Below are 16,001 nucleotides of genomic sequence, written 5' to 3'. Positions count from 1 at the left end.
CTGGAAATCAATTTTCTCAGCTGTAATCCTAATGCTACCATGGATGTGCTGTGGTTGGGTCACTTAACATCTTTGTGCCTCAGTTTCCCCACTGCTAAATTAGAATCAACACATTTTGCAGTGCTGCTTTCTGGCTTAATTAGTTGTTTTAAGACATTCTCAGTGCTAAATGTTCTCCAGTTAAGGGTTCATGTTTTCATTAAGTATTTTTGTTGTTGCCGTAGCTGTGGTATGGAACCATGGCTCCCAAATTGCAATCTGTGAAGGCTGTGATACAAATGGCTCATGTCAGTCACTGGCGCCATTGGCAGCTTTGTTAATTTCTCCCAACTAAAAGTTTGACAATGCCGTGTGATCCAGAAAGCCTGGGAATCACTGTAAAAAAAAAAAAAAAAAAAAAAAAAAGAGAGAGATTTGGATAATTCCAGTTCAGAAGATTTTTCATAGTGGGAAAATAATGTTGAATAGGTACTGTATTGACTGACAAATGTGTTGTGGTTTAGATGATAATTGAGTGACTTCTGTCCACTTAGTTTACTACATTTATTAAGAAGATATAAGTTGTGCTTTGAAAGCTGTTTTTCTTTGTATTTAAGTGATAAACAGAAGATGTGATATTGACCCTGATTTATTTTTTTTTCTACCGTGGTACCTTGTCAGAATCTCCTCTCCTTTGTTCTCCCACTGCCGAGGAAGTGATGTTCATCCGCACATGTTCTCTCCTACATCTGCTCCAGGTCTGCAGCACCTTAAATTCCCATTTAGTGCTGACTGTGCACTTGTTACTTCTCCTCTAGTATTTTACCTGAACTCACAAGCCCAGAGCAATCCGTCTAGTCCATGCTACAGCCATCCTTTTCAGTGGAGGTAAGGAGAGGTATCGACCAGGAATTTCTAACAGTTTGGTGTTGGTGTAACCGTTTATGAACTTAACAGCTTTCTAGTTCAAGAGAATAATACGTAACAGAAGTGAGAGCCTAGTAATGTGTAATTTACCTCCAACCTTGTAGTGTTGGTTGATGTTGCTTGTTTGTACACATTTTTTAGTTCATTTGTAGTTGAAGGCCCTGCAGAGGGAAGAATGGAGTCCTGTCTCCCTGAGTGTGCATGCACATTCCCGGCTGAACCTTTTGCTGGCTTCTGTGTGCGTGTGCAACTTGTGTGGTGCCTCACAGGGATCGTTGATGTCAAGAAAACCAACTTTAAAGTGAAACAGCTTGGAGTCTGGTCCTTAAGAAGCTCTGCCTGGAATTGTGGGTCTGTGCTAACCTGCTGCACTCTGTTCTTTTCACTGTGAATCCTCGTTAGTTTCTTACTGAAGCTAACAGGCTGAGGGCTGTCTGCAACACAGGGTCCACAAAGGATAACGAGTAAGTTTAAGCTTGTTGGTACTGTGCTTAGATACGGGCTACAGGAGTTTGTAAACTGAAAAAAAGTCCAGGACAGCTCAGTTTGTACTAAGGTGTTTGAGAGCCTGGCTGACATCCTTCATGTTCAGGAGTAGCTCTTGCTCTACTCTGTGCTGTTAAGGAACATGCAAGACGCCGGTGGAAACCTCTGGTTTATTCACTTGTGATACCTACTGAGATGGTCACAAAGCCTAGCACAAGGTACAGATCTTTGCGTGCGCAGTTATGAAACTTGAGCTAAATGGTACCTACTTAAAACTTGAGCCAGGGGACTGGTTTTGAAGTTGGCATACTGCAGTGTGGATATAGCTGGTCAAATTTCAGTTACTCATCAAGTGGTAATGCAATCGCCCCTGATTGCAGGCTGTTATTTCAGAGGGAGGGTGCTCTTGCTGGCCAGCTCTAGTAGGAGGAACAAGAAAATGTGAAGTTTAGCTATTTTAGGCATCTCTCCCTCTAATGGAGAGTAATGTATATTACATCTGTTGAGTGGAAATCAGGCTGTCAGCAAAGGATAGAGGCGTTGTGTGTGCCTGTACTTGGCTTCTTGTGCATTGCCAGGGAGAGAGGTGGTCACCCAGCCTGCTGCTGCCTCCCCTGCAAGCTGGGCAGCAGGTGGTGAAAATTCTTGGTGTGCTGCTCACTTCAGCAGCACGTGCAGTGAGGGGAAGGGCAGCGACTAAAGAGCTGTCTCTTAACGTTTTAATGTCATTGCCACCAATATAATTTAAAAGGAATTTTTGTTATTTAAAAGCTGGTATTGGGTAATGTTCCTGTACAAGGGTTATTAAATGTGGTTTAATGCTGTTCAGCACTGGGGCTAATTAATGGTCTGGTAAGTAGTAATTAATTATCAGAATTAGATTACTGTTAAAGTAGGTTGAGAACAGCTCTTTTTGAGAGGGGATCTAATGATTATTGATTTTCCAAAGCCTTTTTGGTAGTTTTTTTTTTTTTTTTCCTTTGAGACTGCTCCAGTCTTCAGACTTTAGACACGGGTCATTGAATAATTTTACCTTTAAGAACAATTCATGTAAAAGTCATAATATCGAGTTATGTTTCGCTGTTACTATGGACTCTTCTTGATGATGATATTTTTCACATATGGGGACCTTCCAGCCATCTGCTCTTTAAATGCTGAATGGTTGATGATTCACAGAGACGTGGTTCTCTGTAAGAGCTTATGTCTACTATAATAACTTTTTATTTTTGTCCTTGTTGCTTTCACCTGTGCAGCTCTTGATCCTAGTTTATGCTGCCTTTCTTTGTTGTAGCTGTGTTTACTTGGTTACAGTACCAGCGATAGCCATTCCTGCTTGCTTAGAGCAAAGGTTCAGCTTGGCAAGTTATTGCTGTCATTGATCTACACAGCTTAACACCCTCAGGTTAGCCAGGCGGTGGTTCATTTCCATCGCTGTGCAAATGATACTAGAAAATGATGGGAAATGTAACTAAAAGGTGTATGGCTTCAAGTTAGTTTTCTCATTTTTTACCATCAGTGTGTTGCATTTCAAATATCTGTACAGTTTTCCTCCTTCTTGCTTCTTTTGGATGGTGTCTTTAATATTTTTAAATGGACAAATGAACAGCTGTTTGTGCATCTGATATCAGGTGTGTTCTACAGCTAGTATACAAGTTCTGGCTTCTGAAAGAAATAATCTAGTTGAGAACAAAAATATTTTATACTAAGCTTTGCAAAATTGAAAACAATGTAAAACATTCTAAGAATAAAAGATGTGAGGTGGCACGATTACAACAAAAATAAATGGATAGCGGGTGAAAGAAGATTGCTATAGTTGATACAACCATGGGTTGGAATTCAAGTCGTGTATCTTTAGGAAGAAAAGAGAATGATGTCCAAAATTAAACTCAAGGAGTGGGTCTCATATTTGGGTTCTGGCTTGTGTTCTTCTGGGGGTAGCAAGGAAGTCAAATTACTGAAGAATATGAGGCCATGTTTCACAGCTGGTCCTCTTTATGAGCTGAGTAAATATGGGCGAGTCTTTGTACACCCATATTTGCCCTTTAATTTAATCAAAACATGGATTTACCGCAGTTCTTGATATTAAGTTGCTTAGAAGATGCCATGATTTAGTTGCTCCTAGAAGTGAGGGGCCTTGAGACTAAAGCAACATGAACTTTCCCCCTGTTTCACAGATTATTACACCCTGTAACTCCCTCAGCAAGAGATAAATTAGTTTCAATACTTCTAGAAATGGATTCATTTCTTGGTGGTAACAAGGGTGAAAGTGTTCAGGTCCCTTAGTTCTGGCCTCTTTGGTACTGCAGGTGAGGTGAAATCTCAGCAGAAATTTCCTTTATCCTAACCAATCTAGGGAAGAGTTGAGTTCAGTTGCATTATTTCAGGGACGTTTTCTTGTGCTATTTTGATTTTGTGAACTCATGCCAATAGTGGAACATATTGATATAGGGATATATGGTAGAGATGATATTTATAGGAATGTTTTCTCTCAGAGGTTCTAGCCTTGATAAAGTTTATTGATAATAGCTATTCATTTTTTATAGCTCTGCAGAATAGTTTTAAAGATTTCTTTTCCAGCCTGTATGAAATCTGGTCATCAGATCCTAACTGTCTTCAGTAAAACAAAATGGGAAACCTGATGTTGCTCCAGAATACTTTGAGCACAGTACATAATTACTCGATCAGTGTGTAATTACTATGTTATGAGTTCAAATAATTAGGATTTTATGGACATCTGTGATATAATTTAAGAATATACTAATTTACTTACTTAAGAACTTTATTCTTAGAAACATTTAATCAATAACTGTGGTAAGCAACAAGAATATATTATACGTAGTCTTTTAACATGTGCTGGGAGGATTGCCTGCCTTTATTTAAAGCCTTTCTCATATAAGCTCTTGCAGTGGATGAGGGGACACCTATATTTAGAGCTACAGCTTGTTCGGGTGTATGAGCGCAGTCCCAGCCAGTCTCTTCTATTGCTGTGACCAGATGGGCTTCCCAGGCGTCGCAGCGTGCCCAGCAGCTCAATTTCACCAGAGCGTGGGGATGGAGAAACCTGCCTTGGTTGAGTGGGGTCTCATGTGAGCCTGGTTCTTTCTCTCTTTTTACGTGCTGGGATTGCTGGTGTATCTTGTTGAAGGTTGTGTAACTCCAGTCCTTTACTTCAAGGCAGGTGTAGAAATCCCTTCCATGGTATAAGGGTGTGTTCTTGGTGTTGTGTGCCTGCGCCTCTCCCTGCCTCCAGTACCTGTGTTCTGGGTTTTGACTGGGAATCTGGACGAGAGTTAATTTAATGGTATGCTGAATAGCATTCGCTAATCAGCTTAAAATGCCACGTGTCTGGTTTAGCTAAAAAACTGATAATAAACATCTTAAGTACATAAACTTAATCTGTCACAGTTGTAACTCATACCCTCAGCAGAACCACCAAAACACTTGAATAAACCTGCCTTAATGAGATTGCCTAAAACTATGGTGGTTAAAATGTGTCAGTACTTCTGTTAACATAACCAGCACAGAGCTGATGGCTGTGTATAGAGTATGTAGATACCTGAATAAAGAAGCTGCTTGGATTATACAATAACAACACGAAAGACCTTCAGCACCATAGTTCCCTTATTGCAAAATCTCATAGGAAAACAAAATTCATTTAATATTCACAGTGAAACTTTTGGTTTGAAGCATACATGTATTTTACAACAGCAGGGCAGCACCTGTAAACAGAAGTTCCGTATTTTTAGAGAAGGTGAAAAACATTTCAGAATTCAAACTTGAGGAGATTCTTTATATTCTTGTTTTGGGATATCTCCAAATATGTCAAGACGTGGTGATAGTTTCCTTTCTCTGCTTAAACTTCCTCTTAGTCTAAAGTCACTTGATACAGCTTTTAAAAGTTTATTTTGGTTAGTATCGTATTTGACAGATGGCAGAGGATTAATGAAAAGGGCTTTACTCAGATTGAATGACATTTGAAAATTGTTCTGTTTTTGTAGCAAGTGATACCTTCCTGCTTTAGTGCTTGATTTGGTACAGGTTCTCCTTTCTTAACTGTGCTAAATAATCGGTCAGCCTTTACCGCAATTCAGTGTAATGACACTTTTGGAAGCAGTGGAGATAAGCAATTCACTTATAATGAATAACAGAACAACTTTGTGAATATGTCATTATGAATAATATGAAATGGTGAATTTTGAGTAGGGAATCTTTTGGCAACTGAATTGTAATCTACATCTCACTTTGAATGAATGAGCTTCCCAGAATTCATTTCTTTTTTAATGGAAATTTTTCTCTTTATTCCTTTTCTTCTGTATCAGTTGTTATTCTTGGGAATAGGAGATGGAGACAGAGGCTACAGCTAGGAGATGGAGACTACAGGGAAGAGACATATTGGTGATGCCTAGAACTCACCTGGCTCAAATTTCTCATGCTGATTGGAAACTGTTTGCTTGCCACGTGGCTGGAAATATTCAGGCATGGTGGCCTGTGGTAGGGAGTTTTATGTGCAGAGTTCATTTGCCTTGCTTGTAGCTCCGTGGCCTTCTTACACCAATGTGCAGGTGAGGACTGAACTGTGAAACTGGCAATTTCAGTGAGTTGTATTGTGTTGTATGGCATTGTCTGTAACATTGGCTGCATCTTGGTAAAGTAGTAGGACCCGAGACATAGCCTCCGATCGCTCCAGTGAAACATTCTGATTTTCTGGCATCTCCCTTAACTCTCTCTTCTTGTGCCCTAAGGGTTGCCCCTCTGTGTTGGTGGTATCAGTGGAGGAGGTGCGTGGCTTCGCTTACAGCAGTCAGGAGAAGCATCGCTGATCTTTTTCGCAGTCTGGCTGTATAATTTTTTTCATGTTGAGACATTATGTAAATGCTAAAATCCCCACATCCTGCTTGGGTTTGCAGCAGTGGAAGAGTTAAACACTGGGGTTTGGAGCATGAGGTGTGAATTCTTGTCCAGTTCCAGGCTCACTGTGCAGGCTGCCCTCCGTAACCACTTGTAAAGCATAACCTGGTGGTTTGACCTGGCGAGTCAGAGGCTCCCAGAGGGGAGTACATACCTCTGACTTGAGAAGTTGGAGTGCTTTAATGTTTGCTAGCCTTTTCACCTATAAACCGGGTGATTCATAACTTTTTTTCTATGTAAGTGTGTTTGAAGGCTCTGATCTGCTCACATGCCGGCATATGAGTCGACTTGTTTACTGCCCCTGAAGTATCCAAAGAGTTTGATGTGGCTGGGAGCAAGGTAGCAACTTCTAGGGAGAAACAACAAGCTCGGAAAGTTCTTAAAATGCTGTAGTAAAAACTGAGGTTTTACTTTTTCTGTTTTTATCCTCAAATGACAGTTATTTCCTCAAAGAAATTGTAGTGTGCTCAGTCTGTGCAAGATCCTTCCTTCCGTATAGCCTCTTCCTTTTGATCTTGAATGCAGATACAGAAACAGCACGGACACGGAAAGACTTGTGGCAAGGGAATCATTCTGAGAAAGACAAATATATTCTTAACTGGCAGTCATACGTTTATTACTGTCGAAGTCTCTGTAGACAATTCCATGCATCTTCCACAACTTGGTTTTTAATTGCACTGTGAGGCAACCAGGTTCTACTTTGTTTTGACTTGGAAATCTGTGAACGTGCAAACAGACCTGTTTACATCCCATACCAAAGAGCTAACAGTAGACAAGTACTAGTAGCAAGTACCCAGTGTCAATTTAACAGACAAGCTAGAGAGAAACAGAGATTATATGACACAGCTGCTTGCATTTGCATGGGATTATTCCTGCCCATGACCAGGAGATTCCTCTTGGATTTGTTTTCAAAAATTACCATTTGAAGCCATGAGTTGCAATTTCTGATTTAGATAGATGAGCCATTTAGCAGATCAATACTAACCTGAAGGCTTACAGAAAGTTTTTCCTTTTTTATATTCTAAAACGTTTCAAGGAGATATTGCATCAGTTTTTGAAATTGTATTGCATTTCAGCTGTGTCTAGCCACCCTCATCTACATCGAACTTCTGTGTCAAGGTTAAGCTCTTGTTGGAATACCATGCCAGAAGGTCTGCAATGCAGCTTCACCATCTACAATATATCCTTTCATACTCTGTTTTCTACAGGCTATACCTATGACTTCCCTTTTTCAACATCTCTTTTCCTTTTGTTATTTTTTCATCTAAAATGCACTCGTTCTCATCCTCCAAGCTGTCTCTTACTCTCATTTTTCTACTAAAATTTTGCTATTTTGGCTAGCGTTTATTATTCTGTCATTCAATCCCTGGTGTGGTACTTGAGAGCACAATTTTCTAACCTAGTTTACATTACACTGTCAGTATGAATTATTAACGTTCTAAAATAAAGTCTTCAAACCGTAATCTTTGCAGTGGTGAAAGAGCCCTGTGTGCCTTTGTATTCCTTCCTCCCCTCGCTGGCCTTTCCTTTCTTTAAAACCCCAGCTCTTTACAGTAGGTATGTTACTGATCTCACTGTCAGGAAAAGACTTGCTGTGCAGTGACAGTCGCATTAGCACATCTCTGGGCTGGAACTGGTATTTATTTACATTAAACAACAAACAAACAAACAAAAAACTTGTGGAAATACTACTTGGTTTCTTTTAGAAGATCTGCTGCACAAGTACAAGTGATGCAATGGGTTGTATTGTCTGAGAAGGTAGACGATATTTTTTGTTCTATGATGTTCTAGTTTGTGTTCTAGATCTAAAATGAGAATCTAAAAATAAGTCTCATTTTTATTTGACAATAGATGAGAAATTTAAAATAACAGAGCAGGTCAGGTTATAATTCCGAACAAATTTTTAGTACCAACGAAATTCATCCAAAATACATGTGGCAAAAATCCACATCAACTTTCCTCCACATTTCATTTAAATGCAACTGTTTGTCCATTCAGCTTTGGAGAAATTGGTATGTTCCAAAATCATGAAATGCCCAATTTTCCAAGGGAATCAACACACAAATATTTACCAGAAGGATTCCTTTAAGTCACAAGTGCCTGCATTTCACTCACAGAGAACTTGCAATTAGTTTGAACAAAATGGAGATGATTGCAGCTGCACTTATCTTCGATACAGAGGAGCAGCCCAAGGGGACGTGTTCCAGCCTGTAGCCCATGGCTTCACATGCGCAGCCTCCTGTGACACCAAGATGGATCATAAAACCGGGACCTGTCGCTTCTGCAACTTCTCTCTTCTAATTAGATATAAGAGCAGATGCAGACTACACCGTAGAACGCCACAATCTACTTTTTACATACTGTTGTTGTAAGTGATCAGAGTTGTGAGAAGTACTTGATTAAATAACTTTGCAGGTTCTGTTTTCTCTGCAGAAATTACATTCCTTGGACACGCAGGTGGTGTTCATTTGCGTGTTTGATTTGTGCTGTCTTGGCGTGTTTGTGTAGTAGTTTATGTGTTGTACAAAATAATGTGAAGAGCTGAAAATTATTACTTGTGTTTCTTAGTAGTTTTATTTTTATAGGTAGGACAGAAACCTAAATTATTTTCATTTGAAAATATCAGAAGTCCAAAATGTGCTCACATTTTTTTTTGATCTACCACATCTGCATAATGCTGCCTCTGCTAGTCAAAATTTAGAAAACAAGAAAGTAAAATACGAGGTGAATATTCCTATATTCCTATTCCTATTTATCTACATTTTCTTTTTTCTCTCTATCTGAGGTATTTTAAAAGTGGCTATATATATTTATTTTTAAAATGTCTGAGCAATGTTGTTATATAATTTTGCTGCTTGTTATATTAGGTTAGTTTTTTTATGCCCTTTTGTAATGTGCTACAGTAGAGTATAATACAATTTAGCAGTGCAAAATTTTAAATACCATTTTTAGTATTTTGAAATGCATTTTTCACTGGAGACTGCAGAAATGGTTGAGAGTTCCGTGTCTGTTCTGTACTTTATTTCAAAGCAGGGAATTCAGTTTGGGACAATTTATCATAAATTATTCAGTCTGCTTCAGTGTTCCGAAATTGTCTGTCCCTGTTTACTTTTATTTTTATATATATATATACAGACATAGAAATACATACATACACTTATAAGGGGACATGCATGTTAGAACTCATATGTAGAACACAGAAGAGCTTGTAAGCATCATGTAAATTTTAGGAAATGTTGCTTTAGTAATGTATCAGCTTTATGGGTTCCCCAGAATTACTGTAAAACAGTTCATAGAGATGTATCAATCTGTAATTATTAAAAAATCAGTGTTCCAGGCTTGTTCTCATGTTCATTCTGTCCTGTACATTTTGTATTTCTGAGGCACACAAGTTTGAGTAGTTTGTTTGCCTGCTGGTTGATGATATGTTATCACTGCTTTCCCAGACTTTAAGATTAAAAGCTAAGCTTGTGCTATAAAGATTCACATTATTCCAGAGGAATAACTAAAATAGGGACCAGTTTCTGTTAAAATTCATGGCCAAATTAGGATTTAATTCTGTCTTAGAACTAGATGAACTTGTTATCCCTTTTTTCTTTTTTTTTTTTTTTTTAACTATGAGCACTCATGATGTTCCCTAGCATGGTTTTGATTTCTCATGTCTTGTCTGTACCATGGCTTATTTTGTAAAGTCTATTCTTATCCCATGCTCTAACTTCATTAAGAATTTATGCTTGAAAATGTAAAATTCATCCTCTTAGTCTGTTCACTACATTAGCATTCCCCTTGCTCCCAGAATAACTTCGTAGCCAACAATCCTACCAAATAAGCCTTTTGTCTCAGAAAAGGCATGGTAAATGCAGGGGCTTTACGGTATCCTTCATGAGTTAAACAAGCAATGAGGAAATGAGCTGCAGGGTGGAAGTGCCGGCTCTGAACACGCAGGTTGGAGCAAACAGCCGGAATTATCCCTAGGAACAAGTCAGACGCCACTGCTTAGTTGGGAGTTCAGGCTTGAGTTGCTCTGCTGGGTACCGTCCTGCCACGCAGGCGGTGTGATCCCTGCTAGCTGGCTATGAAGGGTAGCCCCGAGCCTCAGTGCTCCATCTGAGTCCTCGATGTGGTGCAAAATACAAAAACCCCATTACGGGAGGGTTTAGTGATAGCTGTGCTGCTTGGTGGAGAGGCTGATGCAAGGTGGAGTGGCTGGAAAAGGGATGAAGACGTCTTCCTGTTTGCAAATACGGCTGCATAGTTAATTCATTAACACTGTACTACAGGTTAGGAATAAATTTTTAAGTGCATCTTTTAAGTGCAGCATGATAAATAATTCATGATTACGATGACGAAATGCCATGGTGGTGACAGGAGGCTCAATTTATGTTTTCCTTTGGCTGAGTTTTGGCTGGTGGAGAGGGAAGAGCTTGGCAGAAGGTTGCTGAGGTTATAGCATCTCATGCTGTGTTCTCACAAGCATTGCTGAGTGGTATCAAGAATGTTTTGGATAATGTATTAAAGGTTTTTGTATAAATGCGAAGGGAGATTTTCAAAACTGCTCAGTATTTTTATTTTTCAAATGTATTCTCATTTGTATGGCATTTGAATCACATACCAAGGGGACATTTGATTAAATAAGATAACTGACATTTGAATCATATATGAAGAAAACAGAGCAGGGAAAGAATGCTAGTTCGAGTAACTTATTTAAAGAGGCTAATTGACCTTTCCATGGCATTTGAGCCTAGTCATCAATTTTGTGAACTTGAAATCATGTTAAATGTATGTTGTATTGAAGTTGCCAATATCTTACTAGTGCTATTTGTGAATAGTGTTGTAAAGAATATCAGCAAACTAATTAGTATTTTTATAAATAAAAATCCAAAGAGAGATTTTCATTGAATATTTGTAGGATTTGCGGCACAACTAACTTGGTGTTTTAGCAATGTTAGCTTATTATCACTCTTCAGCAGTGTTTTCATATTAGAAAATACAAATTATGACAACAGAGCAACATCCTCGATATCTAAATGAGTACAATTTTGTAAGAATTGTTTTAGGACTAAGGTATCAGGTCAGCTGCGCATGCTTAACCTGTGCTGTGATACTGTAGTGAATTAGATAGCATTTCAGGCTATTTGCTATGATGACAACCCCAGTTAGTTCAGTAACTGTGCCAGATTAAAGTTACATGAGAAGTTGGCAGCTCTTCTTCTAGTATATGGAGTGCACAATGCCTTATAGCTAATTCTGCTGCACTTCAGTAAATGTTGCTGATCCTTTGAATCGTTATCTAAACTAATGCAGTCACTGGGCTGTTATCTGCATGGGAAATGCTCACCAGAGGGAAGTTGGGTTATTCTTCACCCCAGAAAACCCAGCTATCAATTCTTGGTTTAATCTTAAGCAAATGTGTCCTTTGGAGTCCTTTTGTACAGAGCCAGTACTTGAAATCTGGCCGAGCCAAGGCAGTTAGAAGAGTGCAGGGCTTTGGGTTCTGTATTGACTTGGAGCTGGGGTGTATGGAGCTTGGCTGATTTCTGGAAATTAATGAACAAAAGAAATGAGAACGGTAAGATTGTGTAAGGAAGTGAAGAACGATAGAAAGGTGAACCTTAAAGATATATTCAGCTTCATGTCCTCTGTCTGACTGCTACTTACATGGCTCGGGATGGCAGTCTGCTGCATCTCTTCTGCATTTGCGTAGGTCACTGTTCAAATAATAATGATGCCCCAAATAGCTCACACATCCACACATCTTCTATGTATTTTTTTTTAATCTTTTTAAAGGAACCATGCCATGCTTTTTAAGAAGCTTATAGGAAGAACTTTATTCCTTTCTTCATGTTGAAAGTTCAGTTTTCCATTGGAGTTTTCATGTTACACAGTTTTGACTACATTGTTGGTGATATACAGCAGTTATTTCTTCAGTTCATTTTCAGTTTTATTTATATTATTTTTATTTATATGGCAGTAATTTTCTTGTCAAATATGTCATTTAAAGTTTAAAATAAAATTGATACTTTCTTTATAGAGAATAGAATGCATCTGCTGGTTTGTGATTCCTCCGAACAATTCAGCTTTGCTAGTAAAACAACTTTAATTTTCAGGTATTTCTAGTGGCTAATTTGTGTATTTGAGGTATATAACTACTCAAAAATGTTAAGTCTGAAAGTACCACTTATTTATGTGACACTTAATAGCATGTAACTATTCAAGTGATTGAATAATTAGGTAGTTTTTTTCCCCAAGTAGTATTGCAACTGGTTCCTGTTACACAGCTTTCCTTTACCGTGGTACAATTCAAGAGTTATTCTCGCTTGAAAACTATTGGACTGCTACATGTTTCATCCTGGTTGAAATATCTCAAAAATATAGTGAAAAATAATAATAAAAAAAGATTGTGGGAACTTTTCTTGAACAATAGTCAAAATCTAGTCAGTCACAAGAGTTTTGACCTTTGTGATGTTCTTTTTCAAAATGACATCAGTGATCTCCATGGTACCACTTTAAACTTTATAAGGAGTTCAGCTTACTTTTAAAATGAAAGGTTTTATTTAAAAGAAGATGGTCTTATTCGCAGTGAATTAATTGATTGTTTACAAATGAGAAGTGTAGCTGCTAGGAAAAAAGTCCAGAAAGTCATGGATTTCATGTGGACTGTTTGCCTAACTGTGTTCTCAGTTAATGTCAGGCTTAATTAATGTCCCACTTAGGTAATGGTAAATACGGGAAATTGAGGAAGTCTTTGACATGGCTATTTATAACTGCCCAGTGGATGCAATGTCATTGGGAGGGCCCTGGAAACTACAGATATGGTCAGCAGAGAAGTACTCCATCATCGCAGGAGCTGCAGAACGTTTCTGCAGATGGTCTTCTCTGAGGACAAGCTGGATGTGAACTGAGTGACGGAGATTGATGGAGGCTGAATACCCTGAAAGGCAAGTGGAAGAGTTTTAAGGAAGGTGGTTTCTTTTGTGTTGGAATCCCAGCAGGGTTGGGAATTCACAAACATATTAACCGATTTGTGAGCTAAATATAGTTGAAAGCTGCTCTTGTAACACATTTGTGTATGTGGTATTTTTGTTGACACACTTTCTGACGTGCAGAAGGCTATAGTTCTGAACAAGTGAGAATTTCTAGACTTCATTCTGCACAGTGTTTTGTTTGATGGCTTCATTGTGTTCTTTTGCTATTCCTGTAAAAACACTGCATCTCGAGTACGGCATTCCTGTATTTTTCAGAATACTTTGAACTTATCTGTATTTAATGTTTGGGGACTGTCCCAGAATACACATTTTGCAGATGACGATCTACAAGGCTCGTTTTTGCTCTTGGCATGTGGAACATGCGTTTTGAAAAGCGAGAATATGAAGTATTAAAGAAAGTCCTGCCGTTTGTGAACCAGCGTTACATAATTCCCAAAACGTTCTCACAATTTTTGCCTAAGTGCTCTGCAGAACCGTGCTAAACAACATCAGGATGGGCCTTTGGGTTTCAGGGGATGGCGAGCGTCCAGTCCCCTTGTGCAGCTGGGGTGCCCTGTGTTCCCCAAGAGCAGCCAAGGACGGACAGGGTTTCATCTGGTTAACGCTGCCCTCGAGCAGTCAGTCGTTGGTGTCCTTGGAGAATAGGCTCCTAAAATGGCTTCTCCTTTTTGCATCCTTTCTGCTGGAGATGCAAAAGTGATGGTGTTGAGTGTGATGATATAGAGGGCTGTGTCTTCAGCTGCTCATTTTTCGGTCACTTTCAGGAAAACAAAACCAAAAAACTACAAAACAAACAAACCCAAATAAACAAGCACCACACAATATAAATTTGGGGGATTTAGCAGGTTTTGGCTTATTTACTAATGATAGACAGCCTGGAATTTATTTTTGTTGTAAGGTTTAGTTTGATAGTTAACTAAGCACTTTTGTCCCTGCTATTGCTTTATTGCTTGGGAATTTCAATTCATGTTTCAGTTGACAGAGTAAATCTGAATATTTTCATACCTTTTCAAAAGCAGGGTTTATTGGAATTGGAAGGTCACAGCATACCCTGAATATAATGCCACAATGCTTTTCTTTGGCTTCTAGACTCGACTGGTATATGCTATTATGTAGATACATAAATTAAGGTTTCTGATCAGTTAGCAGATAGTGGTAGAGTTTTGTCTGGTTGCACTCTAAATTAACTTTGTGAAATCAAACCAGAATGTGATGCAGATTCATTTGATACAAGTGTTTAAAAGCGCTGGAAGGGATGGCTGTATGGAGCAGAGATCTGGTTCCTGCAGCATGCAAAATCACATTGCTGTGTTTGAGGCTCAAATGGAAGGGGGATGCTTTGCTGAATCAGATACTGTGATTTTTGATAAATGTATGTATTATAAATGCTGCATTTTTATGGGAAGTCATGAAGGTCACCTAATTCTTTCATGTGATTCTGTGGAAAATAAAAGGGTACCTACTGGGATTTCTTTCTCCCAGACATTTCTGTGTATTTTAAAGTATTTTTATGTATTGTGCATGGAAGGCAGTGCCAGCTGTTGATTGTCATCTTTCTCATGTCTGTGATAAAAAGCCACTCAAGAAGGCTGAAATATGAGAACGTCATTAGCTTTCCTACTGGCAGAAGTGCTTAAAAAAGCCACAATAGAAAGAAAATAGATTGCATATTGAAATTAAAAAAAAAAAAAAGCAGCTACAGCAAGGGTTTGTTTAGCCCTTGGAAAAAGCAAAAACATGGCAAGGAGCTTCTACAGGCACAAAGGGAAAAGAGTGAACCTGTGGCTGATGTGCAAGGGTGTGTGTGGGAAACCTCTGATGTGCATCACGCGTGATTCCCCACTTGTGTTTTGTTGTCACAATTCAGCCGCTCGAGTTGTTTTGTGGGCACCAGGTGCAGTGTAGGAGTTTGTGTTTACTGTGAATGACGTCTATGAGGCACGATCTGGTTTTAAGCTGATCTTAGGTGGCATTGTAAGCTTGCTTCTTTTTAAAAATTTATTTAAAATCCACTTGGGACATTGAAAGACAAAGGTAGGATTCATTTAAAGATTGAAGATTAATGTAAAAAATGAAGGAAATGCCCCCTGTGTGGTTATAAAGCAGAAGGGCCTCCATTTCAAAATAAAACCACAAACTAGGCAGTTAGTGGTGTTCTCTGCAGACACAGCCTAAAAGCAGCGTGTTATTCAGGATTATGAATAGAGCCCTGCTTACTGTTTTGCTTGAAAATCTTCTGATTGTAGTTGGATGAATGTGGAGAGCTGTACAGAAATCGTGTTTGTTATGTACACAGAAGCTCCCGTTTTAAAGTGTATATGGTGGGAAGGGAATAAATTTCTCATTTTGCACTGCCTCCTAAGCTAGAGAGAGGCAGGCAGGGATGGAGGCAGGAGAAAACGGAGGCAGTGGAAACAGCAGCAATATGTACGCTTGCCTGCCTGTCTCGCATTAATGGAACAGCTTGCAAGGTCTACAGGGAATTTGCATTGGCTCTGTCACTGGTATTATTTAGTTCCTTATTTATTGCTAGTGGCTTGATTGTGCTGTATTTTCCCAGCAATGAAAGCTTTTAAAGATCATGTCTGACTCCTTTTGGACTGTGCTGTCCAATTTCTCTCTGCCTGCTACCAGCATGTTGAGACGATCCAAAAGGTAATCTAAGGATTTTGCGAGTAATTCTTATGATGTTTTTCCAAGCTACTTGTTTTAATA

At 38.9% G+C, this 16,001-nt stretch overlaps 1 protein-coding gene across 8 annotated transcripts in view; it reads left to right on the top strand.

Annotated features, from left to right (window-relative positions):
* Positions 1 to 16,001, top strand: part of MAST2 (microtubule associated serine/threonine kinase 2) — a 185,671-nt gene that overhangs the window by 89,943 nt on the left and 79,727 nt on the right. For 4 of the 8 annotated variants that reach the window (XM_032192579.1, XM_032192578.1, XM_032192581.1 and 1 more), the window contains one exon: positions 661 to 867. The exons of 3 other annotated variants lie outside the window; for them this stretch is intronic. In XM_032192579.1, the coding sequence (XP_032048470.1) occupies positions 661 to 867 (207 nt within the window). Of the gene's footprint in view, positions 1 to 660; positions 868 to 15,896; positions 15,942 to 16,001 lie in introns of those variants that run through there. One more of the 8 variants, XM_032192584.1, reaches the window with a different exon arrangement.

The sequence above is a fragment of the Aythya fuligula genome, chromosome 8 (assembly GCF_009819795.1).
Source record: "Aythya fuligula isolate bAytFul2 chromosome 8, bAytFul2.pri, whole genome shotgun sequence".
Classification (NCBI taxonomy): domain Eukaryota; kingdom Metazoa; phylum Chordata; class Aves; order Anseriformes; family Anatidae; genus Aythya; species Aythya fuligula.
The sequence above is the reverse complement of the archived record's forward strand: the minus strand, read 5'-3'. Positions and strand labels throughout refer to the sequence as shown.